General features: G+C 54.0%; 1 protein-coding gene across 1 annotated transcript; it reads left to right on the forward strand.

The window, feature by feature from the left end:
- Nucleotides 1–6,481: 6,481 nt before the first annotated feature.
- TNFRSF13C (TNF receptor superfamily member 13C) lies at nucleotides 6,482–10,360 on the forward strand. Its single transcript, XM_003202316.5, has 3 exons — nucleotides 6,482–7,345; nucleotides 7,541–7,738; nucleotides 8,419–10,360. The coding sequence occupies exons 1-3, from the start codon at nucleotides 7,216–7,218 to the stop codon at nucleotides 8,730–8,732; spliced, it is 642 nt and encodes a 213-aa protein (XP_003202364.1). The 5' UTR covers nucleotides 6,482–7,215; the 3' UTR covers nucleotides 8,733–10,360.
- The last annotated feature ends 5,932 nt before the right edge of the window (nucleotides 10,361–16,292 follow it).

Genomic DNA, 16,292 nt, shown 5'->3' on the forward strand with positions numbered 1-16,292 from the left:
ATGTTTTACAACTGAAAGTCGTTGGGACACATCTAAAGCTACAGCTACAACTGTGTAAATACCTCTAGGAACTGTCAGCTATTAGTTCAGACAGGACATAACAATGCTGAGCAGACGAGGCAGCCCCCACCTCGATGGAGTAGCCAGTGCTAATATCTGATAACGGCCTTATGAAAGTAGCACTTGGATTCAGAACAGAGGTTTGGAGGGCCTGGAGTTGAGTTAAGGCTACTCACTTAGGTTCTGCTGTCGACTTCAAACATCACAAAAGAGCTTGTCAGCCTAGCTGAAACTTAAACTAATAGAAATATTCTGGATTTTTTTTTTTTAAATCTTTCTGTGCCTCGATTCCCTATTTCTTTGGAGGTCTACAATGAAAAATCTCCCTCTCTCCAGCAAAAGTACCTGTGAGCTTTGCCACTTTGGCTACTTTACTTTGTGGACATATTTTTGTCAGTTGTGTGCCAGTGAAATTAGTGTAAAAGCAGTTTGATTAGCATAGAAGAGCTTACACCAGTTGCACTAAAGTGAGCTTTGGTCATGCAGCGCTGAGTGAGGCTTTAATGAGGACTTGCCTGCTGCTGCAGTGTGACCCACGGGAGGAAGATTTTGTGTCCTCAGCCGGCTGGCTGAGCTGCTCATGGAGGTGCTCTGTAAGAGATTTTAGCACAAATGGGCACAGTTAGCATTAGCTGCTTGGATTATAGCTCTCTGTTGGCCCAGGTTTTCCAAGAGAAGCTTTTTTTTCTGCTGGGTTTGCAACTGCATTAGTTAAATCAGACCAATTTTTAGGCATAATAAGACACATGGTATGTTCGGTCTGTGTTATCAAGGGAAAGAAGCTGTGTACTGTTATGGGGCCTGGAGTAAATGATCTCTGTCCTGCAACAGCAGAGATAACTCAGCACAGGCAATTTGCCTGCCCTCCAAACCTTGAAACTGATGGTAGAGATTTAGATTTGAGGCCAGCTCTTGTATTAGCTTTGGAGATCTTTGGTTTAACCCAAGTGTCTTTACTTAATGAGATCTGCAGTTGGTAGAGGCTTGGCTGGGATAGGGGGGCAAGGAAAGACTCTGCTGTGCTGCCCTGAGTTGCAGAGCCGTGGCAGAGGTGTCTGGTCTGCTGCATGCCTTGGAAAGAATGTGAAAGCAGAGGAAGTGTTTCCTTCTGTGGAGTTTCTGGCCTTTCTTGACTCTATAGAAGCTCTGTAGGGCTCTGCTCAGGTCAGACCCCAGCTGCTCTGCCTCCTTCTGCTGGCCCAAGTCACCTGGCAGCTCCCCCTGCTCACCGAGCCTTCTCTGCTTCCCGCCCTGCGCTGATGTGCCACGTCGCTGCCAGCTGTTGATCAACTGCCACTTTCTGCTCGCTGACCAGCTGTCCTTCACTGGTGGGGAAAAAGGATTTATATGCAAGAGAGAGCAAGAGCTGGCACAGCCCAGAGCTGGCGCCAGAATCCCTGGGCTCCCTTGGTCTCTGTAGCTGATCTCTTGCATGACTCTGGGCACGTGTGTTAAATCGCTGCGCCTTGCTGGCACTGCACATGAAACAGGAGCTGCCTCCTCTGCAGTGGGAGTGAGTTGACATTGGCACTGTGTTTTAGTGTCCTTGGGGCTGCAAATCTGGGCCGGCATTGTCCTGATGAGCAGAGTTTGATGTTTGCCATCATTCTGGTGTAAGGTAAAGGAGTGCATCTGTGCTGCTTGGTGTCCATCCCTGTGGCAAGGGGGCTACAACCAAGCTCCTGCCCTTCTCATGGAGTATTGAGTTCACCCTTCTCCTGGGGCAATGCAATGTGGTTGAGTTCTGTTGTGAACCGGCCCAAACCCACCTTCTGAAGCACTGAAATTCCCCGTGCTGAGGAATTGTCCTTGAGCTGGCTGGTGGGAGAAATCAAAGTCTCTGGCTGTCTCTCCCTCACCGTTAAATATTAATACGGCACGGAGATGCAAGGCAGGATGGATCCCCTCGGGCTGGCTTGGATGTGACAAGCTGGAGCACAGGAGCAGTGGCATGCGGGAGGCTCGGGGGGGTGACGTGCCTCGCTCAGAGCCCCCTCAAACAAGCAGCTCCTGGCCCACGGGCTTCAGGAGGGGCTGCCACGTGCTGTGGTGCTGAGGTCCCCTTTGGGCTAACCGCGTCACGAGGGGCCGTATGGCACGGCTGACTCTGCAGGCGGCCACGGAAGCCATGGCCATCCTTCTCGCTGTGTCCTTGGCAAGAGGAAGTCAGCGGTGTGTGAAAGAGCCTGTGCTTTACATACGCGTCCCCACTGGGCCAGGTGCAGCTGCGGGCTGGGTGCAAGAGCCCCGGGGGTTCTGCACGTCACAGGAAGGAGCGCTGAGGTGGGGTGAAGATGAAAACAAAGAGAGAAGCCACCTCCCCCTGGGAAAGCTGGTCCCTGTGCGTGGGCTGCTGTGTCCTCTGTCCCCCTGCATCCTGTGCTGCGGTGAGCTGTGCCTCGAGCAGCTGAGGCATCGCTCTCAAGGGCGGGTGTTCTGTGTGCAGGAACCATGCAGGGACATTGCTGTGAGCACTGGCAATACCTAAAACAGCCCAGATAAACGTGCCATGTTGACTTCCATGCTCTGGGGCTCATGGCGTGACCCACAAGCTCTTATGGAGGCTGAGGGGCCCGTGAGATGCTGTTGTTATTGGCAATGGTCAGCTCAGAGCTCTCCTCGCCTCTGTGCTGGCTGCTTGCCTCCATTTGACAGCAGTGTTGGCATCACCCCAGCATGAATACACATGGCTTTTTTCCCCTACTCTGCTCCTTCTTTAGCTCAGCAGAGCTGACAGATGTGGAGCCGGAGCTGTGTTCAGCTGGGTGCTGTCTGTAGCTACCTGTGGCTCTCTGCACAGCCATGGACCAGCACTACTTGATTAAACCTCATCCCCCTGTGACTCGGGGGCTCTGTGCTGATCAAAGGTGGTGGAGCTGGGGAAGCTCTGAGGTGCTGAGGTGAAGGGCAGAGGAAGGAGTCGTCGGCACTGTGGACACAGAGGTGCCACAGCTCTGCCTGTCCCTACCCACTCCCAGGCTTCAGAAGTCCCAGCAAACTGTATCCACAGCTGTGCAAGCAGAGAATCCTAAAATCACAGAATCATTTGAGTTGGAAGGGACCTTTAAAGGCTGTCCTGTCCAACTCCCTTGCAATGAAGAGGGACACATACAACTCGATCAAGGTGCTCAGACCCCCTCCAGCCTGACCTTGAATTTCTCCAGGGGCGGGGATCCACTGCTTTTCTGGGCATCTTGCCCCAGTGCCTCACCACCCTGATTATAAAAACCTTTTCTCCTTACATCTAGTCTAAATCTCCCCTCTTTTAGCTTGAAACCATCTCCTCTTGTCCTATCCCGACAGACCCTGTTAAATAGTCTGTCCCCTTCTTTCTCATACCCCCTTTAGACAGCAAAAGGAGTGAAGCATAGCAAAGCCTGGTGCCTGGCCTCACAGCACCCCAGCATCCATCCTGCTGCTGCGTGCAAGCTGCTCCTGGGGAAACGCCGAGGAGCTGCTTGTGTGCAGATGTTGCATAATGCTGACCTACTTTGTATACAAGTTGGTGGGCTGGGTGGCGTTTGCCCCAATCCTGGTAACCCCCTCTGGGGTGGGTTATGTCCTCTGCCCCGTGCCATGGGTGTAAGCAGATGGGTGACATCCCCCAGCCCACACACCCATGATGCATGTGGGCTTTCACCTGCACCAAACTGCTGCTAGCATGCTGAGCTTTGGTGTGGCTTTGCTCAGCCACTGCATGGGACTAATACGTAGTGATGGTGTCCTATAAATTATATAGGCGGTACGTTCACCATCTGCTCTGCGTTGAAAGCCAATTGTGATTGAGACCTTCTCCCTCCCCAAAGCTCGACTTGATTATGGGCCGGGTGTGCGGATCTCCTGTAAGCAGTTCTGATTTAATCAGGTAAGGAGGAAAGTTTGTAACCAGGTTGTGATGTTCCTGCACCCAATGCAAGAGCTGAAGCGCCATCCAGCAACGTATCGCCAAGAGGATGTGAGTAAAAAGTGAATCTGATTTCATGCTAATGAGGCTCTAAACTGAGTGAATATTGATTGCGGTGGTCATATCAAAAAATCGAAATAGCAGTGCAAAGAGCAAAGGAAACCCCAGAGTGATTCATATGAGAAGGGGAAATAAAGAGAGCCATGGGGGAAGAAAGAGTGTGAGGGGGACTAAATTGGTCTGCCTAGCCAAAAGCAGAGGGGATTTGAATCAGATTATCCTCATTAGATGTCTCTTTAAAGCATCATCAAGCAAAATGAATGGTCCGAGGGAAAGCTCGCAGGCATGGTGTCTGTGATTATCACCAGGGATTTGCAGTCCTAGTTAGCTAGCTCAGAGACAAGATGGTTAAGGGACTTAAAAACTGCACTGCCCTCATCCTCTATATTTTTCAGTGGGGTGGTGGGGGACACTGCATGGATGCACAGTTGCAACTTGTGGCGGTCCATCCCTCTGTGTTCTGTGGGTACTTGGAGGGAATGCTGCCAGCAGAGCCTGGGGCCGGCTGCGTGGTCGTGCCAAGCTCACTGCTGCAGGGCCTTTTGGGCTCAGCAGCCACTCACTCCCCCACCCCATTCCAGCTTGGGGCCACGCTCGTGCCCAGCCACGTGTAGCTCTCTCCTTTTGCTGCAGCCTACATCGGTGCTGCAGGGCTGCAAAGAGCTTGAGGTTGGCATCCGACCGTCCCTGCAACCAAACCCGCCGCACAGCATTGGCTCAAGCAGCCCAGGGTGCAACCAAAAGCCAAAAATCAAAATACTGGCAAGGGGTGGGAGGTCATCCTCTCACCTACCCCATATGCAGGTGGCTGTGGCCAATGGGACAAATGTGAGCTGCACGTGTTAGAGGTTTGTCCTGAGGTCAGTGGGTCTGCTAGATAAACACCTCTGTAACCAACATGTCATTGGGTTTCCGGTGCACGCGAGCACAAGGTGTACTTTTGGTGGATATTTTCTGACACAGACAGCCCTGAGAGCATGTGTGAGTCACTGCACCCGCCGTGGGGCTGCAGGAACCGCTCATAGAGGGATGGGGATGAGGGCCGGCCCTGCTCCTGGGCTGGAGCGTGCAGTGTGGAAATACAGCCCTCTCCAGCTCCAGGATTGAGCCATAACTTTTAAATAGCTCTTTTGATATTTTTGCTGGTTTATTTGTTTAATAAAACCACTTGGTTAGCTAGGCTTCCCAGCTCCCGGGGCACTCATTTCTCTGCAAAGATAAGAAAAGCACATTTCCTTATCCAGTGAGTCATTTTTTCTGCTCTTTAATTATGCATTTATGCTATTATCAAGCGCCCCTAGATGCGAGCAGCCCATCACCACTAACCAGCCACCAGGTCCTCACTGTCCCCACTCCCAAAGCTGCCACGAGGGCCGGAGAGGCGGAGGCTGGAGCCCTGAGCGCGCAGCTCACACGTGAGCGCTGCCGGGGAAGTCAGCGGTGATTTTCTCCATGAGTAAATCCTGCAATGTGCGAGTTGAAACATCATTTTCCTGGCCTGGGCACGAGCAGACGTGCATGGAAGGAAATGGGAACGAGCAGTGGGTGACGGGAGAGGGACAGAAGATGAGGGATAGGGAGATTTAGATTGGGGATTTAATGAAAACATTTTTTGCTGTATAAGGAGAGTGAGACACTGGCACAGGTTGCCCAGAGAGGTGGTGATCCCCATTCCTGGAGACATCCAAGGTCAGGCTGCAGGGGCTCTGAGCACCCTAATCGAGCTGTAGGTGTCCCTCTTCATTGCAAGGCAGTTGGAGTGGATGGTCTTTAAGAGTCCCTTCTAACTCAAACGATTTTGTGAAAAAACAGCTGGCAGCAGGCACAAACCTGTTGTCTCAGTGGAGAAGCAGTACCTATGGGTACCTGAGGCAATGCAGAGGGCACTGAGTTCACCACTGGGCCCTGAAACAAGAGAGAAGTACAGGGTGTGCTCGGGGAGTTTGCTTTTGAGTCAGGCAGAAGTGGAAGAACTGAGTCACCGGGCCAGGGCTGCGCTGCTCTGGGGGAAAATGGAGCCATGCGGGCACCAGCCATGGACAACAGGAGGCCGCTGGGCTCTGAGGTGGAAGGGGAAGTGAAATCACCTTGGGTGTGGAGCTGGTGGGCAGCAATCAGTTTTGGTCACAACTTTCACTTGCCCAGCCAACGTGCCCAGAGAGGAAGAGGCTGTGCTGGGAGGAGCCTGTGGGCTGCAGCGGGCAGCAGGCAGGCCTCCTTCAGCAGAGTGAGCCGGCATTGTGTCCGGGTCCTTCCCTTCCTGTGGGATGAAGGAGGAAGGGACATAATGCTTGTCCAGTTTAGACATTGAGGGAAAAATTTTCACTGAGAGGGCAGTGAGACAGTGGCACAGGCTGCCCAGAGAGCTGTGGGTGCCCCATCCCTGGAGGTTCAAGGTGGTGGGAGGCAGCCCTGCACACAGCACAGGGTGGGACTGGGTGGGCGTTGAGGCCCCTTCTGACCTAAAATATTCTGTCATGGAGAAGAGACGCCTGCAAAGCAGAAATACACCCCTTACATACTTCAGATCTCAACCACCAGGATTTGACATATGGATGTCAGTGGCAGGGAATCTCTTGCTCATGATGAGAGACACCTGAGGCCCTTCACGGTGTATTTAGTCCTCTCTGAGGGTTTTGGGACCAGACTTGTTCCCAGTTACTTTGAGCAGAGATAGCTCCAAACCCCTGAAGAATTGGAGACATGGCACCAAGGGGCTTTGACACTTCTTGCCAAGAGCCTAAGCTGGTGATATGAAGGATGTTGCAGGCAGGTTCAGCCCTTTTGTGTCGGTCTTGGAGTGAGGCAGAGCACCCGACCCTGGGATTTCTGTCCCACAGCTCATATGGATACCGGCCCACCATGGAGCTTCTGCAAGGGGATGCCAGCAAGTATCCTGGTGTTGTAGGCTGGGGTAGATCTTAGACACTCAGGGGCTGGGGGTGACATCAGCTGGGGAGGTGACACCAGTGGGCCAGGGCAGGACAGATTTTAGCATTACATTTTGGAGCAGAGGGGCTGTCAGTGGGTACGTTGTTGGCCTCCTCCTCCTGGACGAAGATCCGCCCCAGGGGAAGTGCAGCACCCGGAGCCCCAGGGGAGCTGAGGCAGCTCGACAGACTGCATCTCCCTCTGCCACCCGCCCTGGGGCTCTGCGATTTCACACTCAGGCGGCTGCTCTACGCCAAGCCATGCAGGAGCGCTCGGCCATGGCCTCCCCAGGAAAAGCAGACGGCAGTGCCTCCTGCCTCTCCTCCCAGTGCTTCGACCCCCTAACCAGGTCCTGCGTGATGTGCTCCGAGCTATTTGGGGACAACACAAGTAAGTGCAGCCAGGGTTGGGTGGTGAAGGGGGGTTGGAGGACGCTATGGGGTGGGCTTGGAGGGGACCTCCTGTAGGTCGTGGTAGAAGTGGAGATGGAGATGGAATGGAGCTCCATGACTGCAGCCCCACTGCTGGGAGACCTTGGTAATGCCATTTTGCCCCTTCTGACCCTGCCGACATTTTGCACCACAGCAGAGCCTGCCCCTGGAGTGCCCAGTTCAGACACACTGCCCACCATCCCCTCCATGGACCTGTCCAGCAGCCTTCTGATCTTTGGGATCCCTGCACTGGTGGGGCTCCTCCTGGCTCTGGCTGCCCTCTGGGGCTTCCTTGCCTGTAAGCTGGGGAAACGGAGGAAGAAGAGGAGGAAGACGGAGCAGGAGGTTGAAGGTAGGAGACTTTGTGCTCATGCTCACTCTATTGGCTCCTTGGGTGGCTCAGATTTCCTATATCTTCCTTGGGGTGCCCCAGAGATCACCCCTCTCCCCAGGGCAACATGAAAAGGACTCAATACGCAGTGGGAGCCATGTGAATTGGGGTACCATGGTGAGCACCCCACAAGGTTTTCCCTCTGACACCAGAGCACCCTCTGACATTTGCATGCCACTGCCACCCCAAAGAGTTGACAGTGTCAGAGACAGCCCTTATCAGCAGAACACAGAGCACCAAGCATCTTATGGGGTCATCCCTGAAGACACCATTGTTGGGGCAAGGGATAGAGCTGTGCCTCTCCCCACAGGGCACTTCCAGGAGGTGAAGTCATTGTGCTCCACCAGGGATCCCCAAGAACAGTACTGAAAACAAAAGAGGGAGAAATCCCACGACAGCAAGTGTGGGGAGGCACGTGGCCATTGCTACTTGTAAACAAGTCTATTTTTAAATGGGAAGCAATCATGCCGGGTGCTTGCTGCTAGCACGGGCTCACAGGAGGCTCGAGGCACAAGTGCACGGCTGCACTTCCCCGATTACATTTTGGGAGAAAAAAATGTGCTACAAAGCAATGTGGTGGGGAGATCCCTGTTCCAGGATTTTCTTCACAGCCCCTGACCCCACTTCTCACCCTCTCTCAGAAAGCCTGGGTGATGCCGGCCCCCTGCCCAGCTCCAGCTGCTTGGATGTCAGTACTCCAGAGGGGAATGCTGACCCAGCACAAGGCCCCTGCCCACATCGCAACGGAGGTCTGAGGACGCCCAAGAGGGATGGAGCAAAGCGGCGGCCGTGCTGCCAGGGTGATGCCAAGGGTGATGTGGTGCTGCTGGCCACTACCTGGCCCCACCATAAGGAACACGGCCACGGCTTCCCACTGCCGGCCACTGAGCTGGGAGCTGCTGCATTAGTCACCACAAAAACCACCCAGGAATGCATGGGTGAGGAGAGACTGTGACAGCCATAGCCCTTCCCTAGGGGACAAAGTCTTGCATGGACATAAGCTGCACCAGAACCGGGTTTTGCATTTTATGTTTCCCCATTTTTATGGAGTCCCAGCCAAGCCTGCAGTCACTAGAGGAAGCCCAAGGATTCATGCTGTGTTACCAATAGCTGCTGAGCTATGGAACTCGGGAGTCCAGATGGGTCTGCTGCTGAATGGGGCACTTATAGGGACACGGGGCTGGAAGACCAGCAAGAGGGGAAGCAGGGAGTTCCTTTAGGACCAAACCCCATCAACATTAGCTCAATTATTGCTACTGACCAATGGCTTGGGGCATTATGGAAAAAAGCTCATCCAGCATCTGCTCTACGCACAGTTTTGCTTCTCCTGTCCCCTTCATGCTGTGACATCTACATCCCTGCTCCCTTTAGGCATTGTTATTTGGTGACAGGCACCCGTGGGCAGTCATGGGAACTCCCTCTGCATCTTGAATGCCTGGGGAATGGGAAACAATTCGTCTTTTTGAGCAGGGAGCAAGGGAAAGAATTGTGGAAATCTGTCTTTGCTCTGAGCAATGGTAACTGAAGTCAGTGAGAACCAGAGGCAGGCAATGGAGACTGCTGGTCGGGAGGAGCACTGGCTGCAGGAGCTTGTCATGATGGCCCCAGACAACCATCGCTTCAGCTCACAGTGGCTGCAAAAATACTGCATGTCACTTGTGGTGACAGGACTCACAGTGATGGATGTACCCGTGCTGCACACAACCAAGCAGGGAGTGATGCAAGCGTGGGAGGGATGACTTAATTTATGTGTGTGTCTTCAGGGGGCTGCTGTGCGTGAGAATTGACCAGCAGCGCCAGTCCAAGGCAGCTCAATGGCCATGCTCACGCATAAGCCAATGGCTCACCTGTGCAAGAAGCTTTGGGAATGAAGCTAGCAGTGCTGATTATGCTCTCTCCTGAGATCCCAGCTTTGCTCCTCATCCACCACTTACTCTGGCTTCCTATGTCACCAGCACCAATGTCAGTCCCACACCCCAGCTAGAGGATTCTCCTCCCTATCACACCCTTCAGAAGATGGAGGACTCTGCCATCCTCAGTCAGTGGCCATGGAATCCAAGGATTGACCAGTGACATTGTATCTAGTGGCATTGGCTCTGCAGGACCACGCAGTCTTGTTAGAGGGTGATGCCTCCCTCTTCTCCTTGCCACAGATGCCGAGCTGGCTTTGCTGCCTTCATCCCAACAGGGAACCATTTGGGCATATGAGCCTATATTCTTCACCACACCTCCTCTTTCAGACCTAAACCCAATTCCTGGGATGAGCCTTGCTCCAGATAATGCCTAACACATCTCAAGACGTGATGTGTCCCCATTGCTGGGGATGCAGTCTCTGCACATCTTATTAGGTGGAAGTCCATCAAGTCCAGCCCTGGGAACACTCTGAACACCTCTAGGGAAGATGACTCCATCATCTTCCTGGTTGTAATAGAAGGACCACTGAGAGGCAGAACAACCTGCTTCATGGACAACAGGGCTAGGAGGCAAAGGGAGCAGTGGGGCTGCATCTCCCCTTCCATTTCTTACAGCTGTGACATATGGGTGTGGTTCAGATTCCACACCAGAAAATAAACTGTAATCTTGTCGAACAAAGCACCTTTTTCTGCTCAGGCAAGGGTTCTGGCTCTTATTTCTTCAGGTGTTTCTCCTTTGCAGGATGCCATGGTGGGGTATTGGAATGGGCTGCTCAGGGGGGTGCTGGGGTCACTATTCCTGAAGGTGTTCCAGAACCACGTGGACATGGTTAGTGGGCATGGTGGAGATGAGCTGACAATCAGTCTAGGTGATCCTAGAGGTCTTTTCCAGTCTTGATTCTTTGATTCTATGGGCACCAGTGGGGCAAAAAGTGAGGAAAGCCCAGGCTTCCCCAGGTTGTGAGGGGAAGATGTCTGCTGCTCGTTCACCCTTGGGTGCAGCTGCACCAACTCAGGCCCACTCTCACATCGCTCTCCCCCACTCTCCCCTCACTCTCCCCTCACTTTTGTGAGTCAGGATCCCCAGAGGACACTTACAGTGCCACCTTGGGCTACCTGCCAGCAAAGGGCACCGCAATCCTGCAACACGTTTCTCTGCAGATCCATGTGGGATGCCACACTGTCCCCATCCAACCCAAGAGCTCTGCATTTCTGTTGGAGAAGGATTGCCCCCTCCACTCACTGAGCTGGAAAGGGCCCCATCTTATTCAGCTGTTCCCCAAAGTGGCTGAAGAGGGAATGCTGCCCAGCTCCGTGCACTGTCTGTCTTGGGACACAGCCTTACCAATGCTGCTCATCAGCATCTGTAGTCCATAGTCACTACTACTCCGTAATGACAGTCATTAGGGAGAGCGAAGCTGCCTCAGGAATGGAAGCGCTGATGGAGTTTGGGAGCCAGATGGTGTTCGCACTTAAGGAAAGACTGAAAAAAAATACCAACACAAAAACACACACCAAAAGCCACTCCACTCCAATCAGCCTCCATTTCCTTCTCTCAGTGTCAGTATCATTCTGGTCCCACACATCTTCTGAAAGGATGCGCTGGGAGATGATGAAAGCGGTATCTATGTTGGTTTTGGGAGCTCCCCTTGGGTGCCACCTGCCCCAGTGACACCTGGGGGGACACAGATGGGCTGCAGGCATCTCACTTGAAGCAGCACCCCCAGAGGGAAATCCCCCCTCTGGCCTCAAGAAAAGCCACCTTGGGTTGGGTGAGAGCAATGTGCACAGAGCTGGGCTCCTTGGGGCAGGAGGAGGGGCTGCCATGGGGCCCCATGGCACAAGGGGTGGGAAGTGAGGATTGGAAAAAGGATGCTGCAGCCCCAGTGGGTCTGTGGGAGTGAAGGGAGAAACGGGGATGGCAATGGGGATGGGTTTGGATGGGATGAGAATGGGGATGAGGATAGAGATGGGGATGGGATGGGAACAGGAATGGGAATTCAGATGGAATAGGAATGTGGTGGAAACAGGAATGGGAAATAGAGAGGAAATGGGAATGGGGTGGAGATGGAAATGGAAATAGAAATAAATATGGGGATGGATATAAGAAAGGAAATGGGAATGGGATGGGACTGGGAAATTGAAAGAAAATAGGAATGGAAAAATCAGTGAAAATGGAGAGGAAACAGAAATGGAAATAGAATCGAAAGGGAAATGGAAAGGAAGTGGAATGGAAATGGAAGTTGAAATGAAAGTGGGGTGGAAGTGGCATGGAGTGGAAGTGGATCTGCTTCCAGCAGCCCCCCCTGAAGGCACCAGCTCTGGTGCCAGCAGCACATCACTCAGCCCATCCTGTTCTGAGGCTGCTCCTCTGTCTCCCACCCTCCTTATTCCATTTCCCCTTTCTCCTCCACCTCCGCGGGGGCCACAGGGCGAGGAGGGGGGCACCGACCATGTCCTTCCAGCAGCGCTGCGGCGTCGGCCGGCTGCTGGCAGCAGCTATTCTGGGCCCAGATCGATGGCAGCGGCGGCACTGGGAGGGGGAGAGCGGGGCTGGGGGACTCCGGGGAAAAACCCTACGTCTGTGGCTGAGCCCGATGCTCTCAGCCCTATTTACAAGCAGGGGCCGCCTGCGGTCAGGGATGAGTGAATGGGATTTTTTCAGGAGTTTCCCCCATCCCTTCCTGCTGCCCAAAGGGTTTCAGTGCAGTCACTGCCACCATTCAGTGTCGACAGATGTGATGCTGAAGGCCACAGCAATAGCATATCCTGGCTGCAGGCGATGTGGGCACAGAAGGGCAGGAGTGGCATGTTGGGTGGGTAGGGAGAGGTATGACCCACGGTCATGGCTCCCCAGGAGTGCTCCTTGTTTGCTCTCCAACTCCTTAATAATTTATCTCTGCTGAAACAAACTCAGCCAAGCAAACTTCATGCCCCGTAGTGACACCGCCAGTTATTAAAAATAAAATAATAAAAATTCCCCAATGAGTCACTTAAGATGTACATAATCAGCTCCAACTACAGCCGTAGTGGTGTTCATGAGTCGCTGCTGAGTGTGGGGAGGGCAGGGCTGGGGCTACATCCCCCTGCTGCTTTTCCTAAAATGAATACACGGGGAAGGGTATAAACCCTGAGTGTCCCCATGGACAGATGGCAGTGATTGTAACACACATTGGAGGGGGGCCAGAAATCAGCCCCAAACTTGATAGGGGGCAGATCCCTGCAGGGGTGAGGGTCCTACACTGGAGGTCCCTGTGGGATTGCCACAGATGGGGGGAAACATGGGCATGGGGATATGCAGGATGATATAGGGGGATGTGGTAAGATGCAGGGGATGCAGGGGGATGTAGAAGAACATAGGGAATGTGGGGCAATGCAGGGAAGTGTGGGGGGATACAGGGAATGCTGGCGATGTAAGGATGCAAAGGGATGTGAGGAGATATGGAGATGCAAAGGGATGCAGGGCATACAGCAAGGATGTGGTGAGGTAGTGGGGGTGCAGGGATGTAGGAGATACAGAGAGGATGCAGTGGGCTGCAGGGGGATGTGATGAGATGTGGGGAGATACAGAGGATGCAGAGATGCAAGGGATATAGAGAGGATGTGATGAGATGCTGGGGATGCCAGGATGCAGGGAGATTTTTGGGGATGCAGGGGGGTGCAGTGGGCTGCAGGGGCTGTGTGCAGGTGGGGGGGCTGCAGGAAGCCCACCCGTTGGCTTGGCCCTCACCTCTCTAACATGTGGCCCCATGCAGCCATTCTCCGCACAATGCCAGCACGACTGGCTGTGCTTCTTCTCAAGTGCTGGGAAAGCAAAGGGCATAATTTTAGGAGAAGCGTGTGAAATCTGTTCTGGCAGATCATCCAGAGAGCTTTCCAGCGAAAAGAAAGCATTAACATTTGCTAAAGGTCCCTGCAACAAAGCGAGCGGTTCCCAGCAGGCAAATCCCACAGTGACCGGGGGTTTGGGTGCTGTTGACCTGTAGCACTTGGGGTGAAGAGGTGCAAAACCCCCTGGGTTGTGGATGGGGACAGCTGGCTGCAGACCAGCAGTGCTCTGGGGATGCTCCGGGAGTGCCCTGGGGTTTGGATGGTGCTTCGGCACAATACGGCTGTGCAGGGGAGGGAAGCAGGAGGGCTCCCGGGTGCGATGATCACAACCAGGAGGGGGCACTGACACGGTGCTGTGTCCTCGCCGCGTCTCCTCCGTGTCCCAGCCCCCTTTCCCCCCATCCCACTCCCTCAAGATGGATTTAGGGGAAAGGAGGGGCGAAACCCGCAGCTCGTGATTCATCCCTACTATATTTGCGCTTATTATTAGAATGATGAAAACACAGTCGGAGCTGGAATCGCAGATGTAGGAAGGAGGGCTGCCACTCCGGGCAGCGCAGCCGCTAGCTCTGGTGCTGCAGGATTCCACCCAGCGAGCAGCAGGGCCGTGCAGGTGGATGCATGGGGTCCTGCGGGGACAGCTGCATTGGGTACCCGCTCTGCAGGACGTGGGGCTCAAACCTCACACCTGCAGTCTCAGTGCTGCGTGAAGCCCAGAGTGATGTGGGATGCAGCACGCATAGCGTCAGTCCTTTGGGATCGTGAAACAGTGGGTGACCCCCACCGGTCCCCAGAGAGGTGACGGCACCCCTATTTCCGTCTCTGGCCTCGCAGGGAACATGTGGGAGGTATTTTTATCCCACTGCCAGCTCCCTTAGTCACCGATGCTTGCTTTAAATGGGTCAAGAGGGAATAAAGCTGCTGCAGCCCTGGCCTGTCTGAGAGCACGTGCACCCGTGGCAGCCCCGCAGAGCCAGGAGAGTTCTGCCCCGTTTGGGCAGCATCAGCCCCGATTAACATCTCATTAAAGCCCAGTGGGAGAGGGGTGACACATTTTGGGGGAGCAGGATTGCCACATACACTGGGCTAGAAGGATGCTGTGGGATGGGTCTAAGTGTGCAAGGAGAGCCCCCGAGTTTGCATCTGTTGCCAGCGTGGGTGCAATGAGGCACAACAGCATTTGACATCAGTGACCCCAAAATTGCAGTGATACTCCAGGGATGTGGGAAGACATCATCGTGAACTGGTGACACTGTGACACGGTGACAGCCTGGTGGGGATGTTCATCCCATTGGGAGGGCAGGAAGCAGGCGGGGAGCAGGGCCACGGCATTGTGCCCTGAGGAGAAGCAGCGGGAAATGTCTCCTGATGTGGAAGATGGTGAAAGGGCTGCTCAGGTGTTGTTAATTCTCCAAACCTCATGGAGCAAAGCAGTGCTTCAGGGCAGAGCTGACTTGCAGGTCCACGTGGGGTTACCAAAGGCCAGAAAGCAGCTGGCCAAGAGTTGGAGGTGGAAAAGGTAGGAAAAGACCTCTAAGATTACCTAGTCTAACTGTCAGCCCATCCCCACCGTGCCGACTAACCATATCCACATCCACACAGTTCTGGAACACCTCCAGGGATGGTGACTCCACCACATCCTTGGGCAGCCTGTGCCACTGCAGCACCACTCTTTCTGAGAACTTTTTCCTAGCATCCAACCTGAAATTCCCCTGGTGCAACTTGAGGCTCTCGTTCTATTGCTGTTACTTGGGAGCAGAGGCCAACCCCCACCTCGCCACAACCTCCTTTCAGGTCACTGTAGAAAGTGATGAGGTTTCCCCTGAACTTTTTCTCAGACTGAATAACCCCAGTTCCCTCAGCTGCTCCCCATCAGACTCGTGCTCCAGACCCTTCACAGCTCTGCTGCCCTTCTCTGGACACACTCCAGGGCCTCCATGTCTTTCTGGTAGTGAGGGGCCCAGAACTGAACACAGCATTTGAGGTGCAGCATCACCAGAGCTGAGTGGTGACGGACGGTCATCTCCCTGCTCCTGCTGGCTGCACTATTGCTGATACAAGCCAGGATGCCATTGGCCTTCTTGGCCACCTGGGCACACTGCTGGCTCATAGTCAGCCAAGTACCAAAAAAACACCCCCTGATTCTTTTCCTCCATACAGCTTTCCAGCCACTCTGCCCCAAGCCTGTAGCAATCTGGGGTTGTTGTGACCAAAGTGCAGGACCCAGCACTCGGTCTTGCTGAATTTCATCCCGTGGGCCTTAACCCAGCAATACAACCTGTCCAGGTTGTGTAGGGCCCAGTAGGAACTATCTACCAGATCAGGCAGGGCTGCGTGCAGGCATCTCCCCACACTGCCCTGGCATGGCCGCTGTGCCCGTGGAGCTCTGCCAGTCTGCCACGGAGCCGGCACACCGCACGCTGTTCCTGGCCATATGGCTCCAACCTGAGCCCAGTGAGCTCGGGCGGATGGGATCGCTCTGCTGCCCTCCTGCATCCCCAGTGCTGGAACGTCGCTCTGTGTGTGGATGCTGGGGTGGCTCCAGGGGGATCTGTGGGGTCAACACCAAAGGGACATATGGGGTCTATGCCCCCCCCACGTGACGCAGCCAGGTTTAAATGCTGATTCCCTGTGCAGCCCACACTGTATGCATTTATTTTCTTTTTTTAAAAAAAAGCTCTCGCTTTGAACAAATTCCCTCCCGACCCTTCAAGAAGCTGTTTGGGTTTGAACCCGATGCCGTTGGGAAGCGGGGAGTTTGCACATCTCGA

The sequence above is a fragment of the Meleagris gallopavo genome, chromosome 1 (genome assembly GCF_905368555.1).
Source record: "Meleagris gallopavo chromosome 1, MGAL_WU_HG_1.1, whole genome shotgun sequence".
NCBI classification, from domain to species: Eukaryota; Metazoa; Chordata; class Aves; order Galliformes; family Phasianidae; genus Meleagris; species Meleagris gallopavo.

Bases quoted from the DNA above. Each gene is read 5' to 3' on its own strand.
- TNFRSF13C (XM_003202316.5), top strand. From the start codon at position 7,216: ATGCAGGAGCGCTCGGCCATGGCCTCCCCAGGAAAAGCAGACGGCAGT. The intron at 7,346-7,540 runs GTAAGTGCAGCC...TTTGCACCACAG, and splicing joins GCTATTTGGGGACAACACAA to CAGAGCCTGCCCCTGGAGTG. The intron at 7,739-8,418 runs GTAGGAGACTTT...ACCCTCTCTCAG, and splicing joins GACGGAGCAGGAGGTTGAAG to AAAGCCTGGGTGATGCCGGC.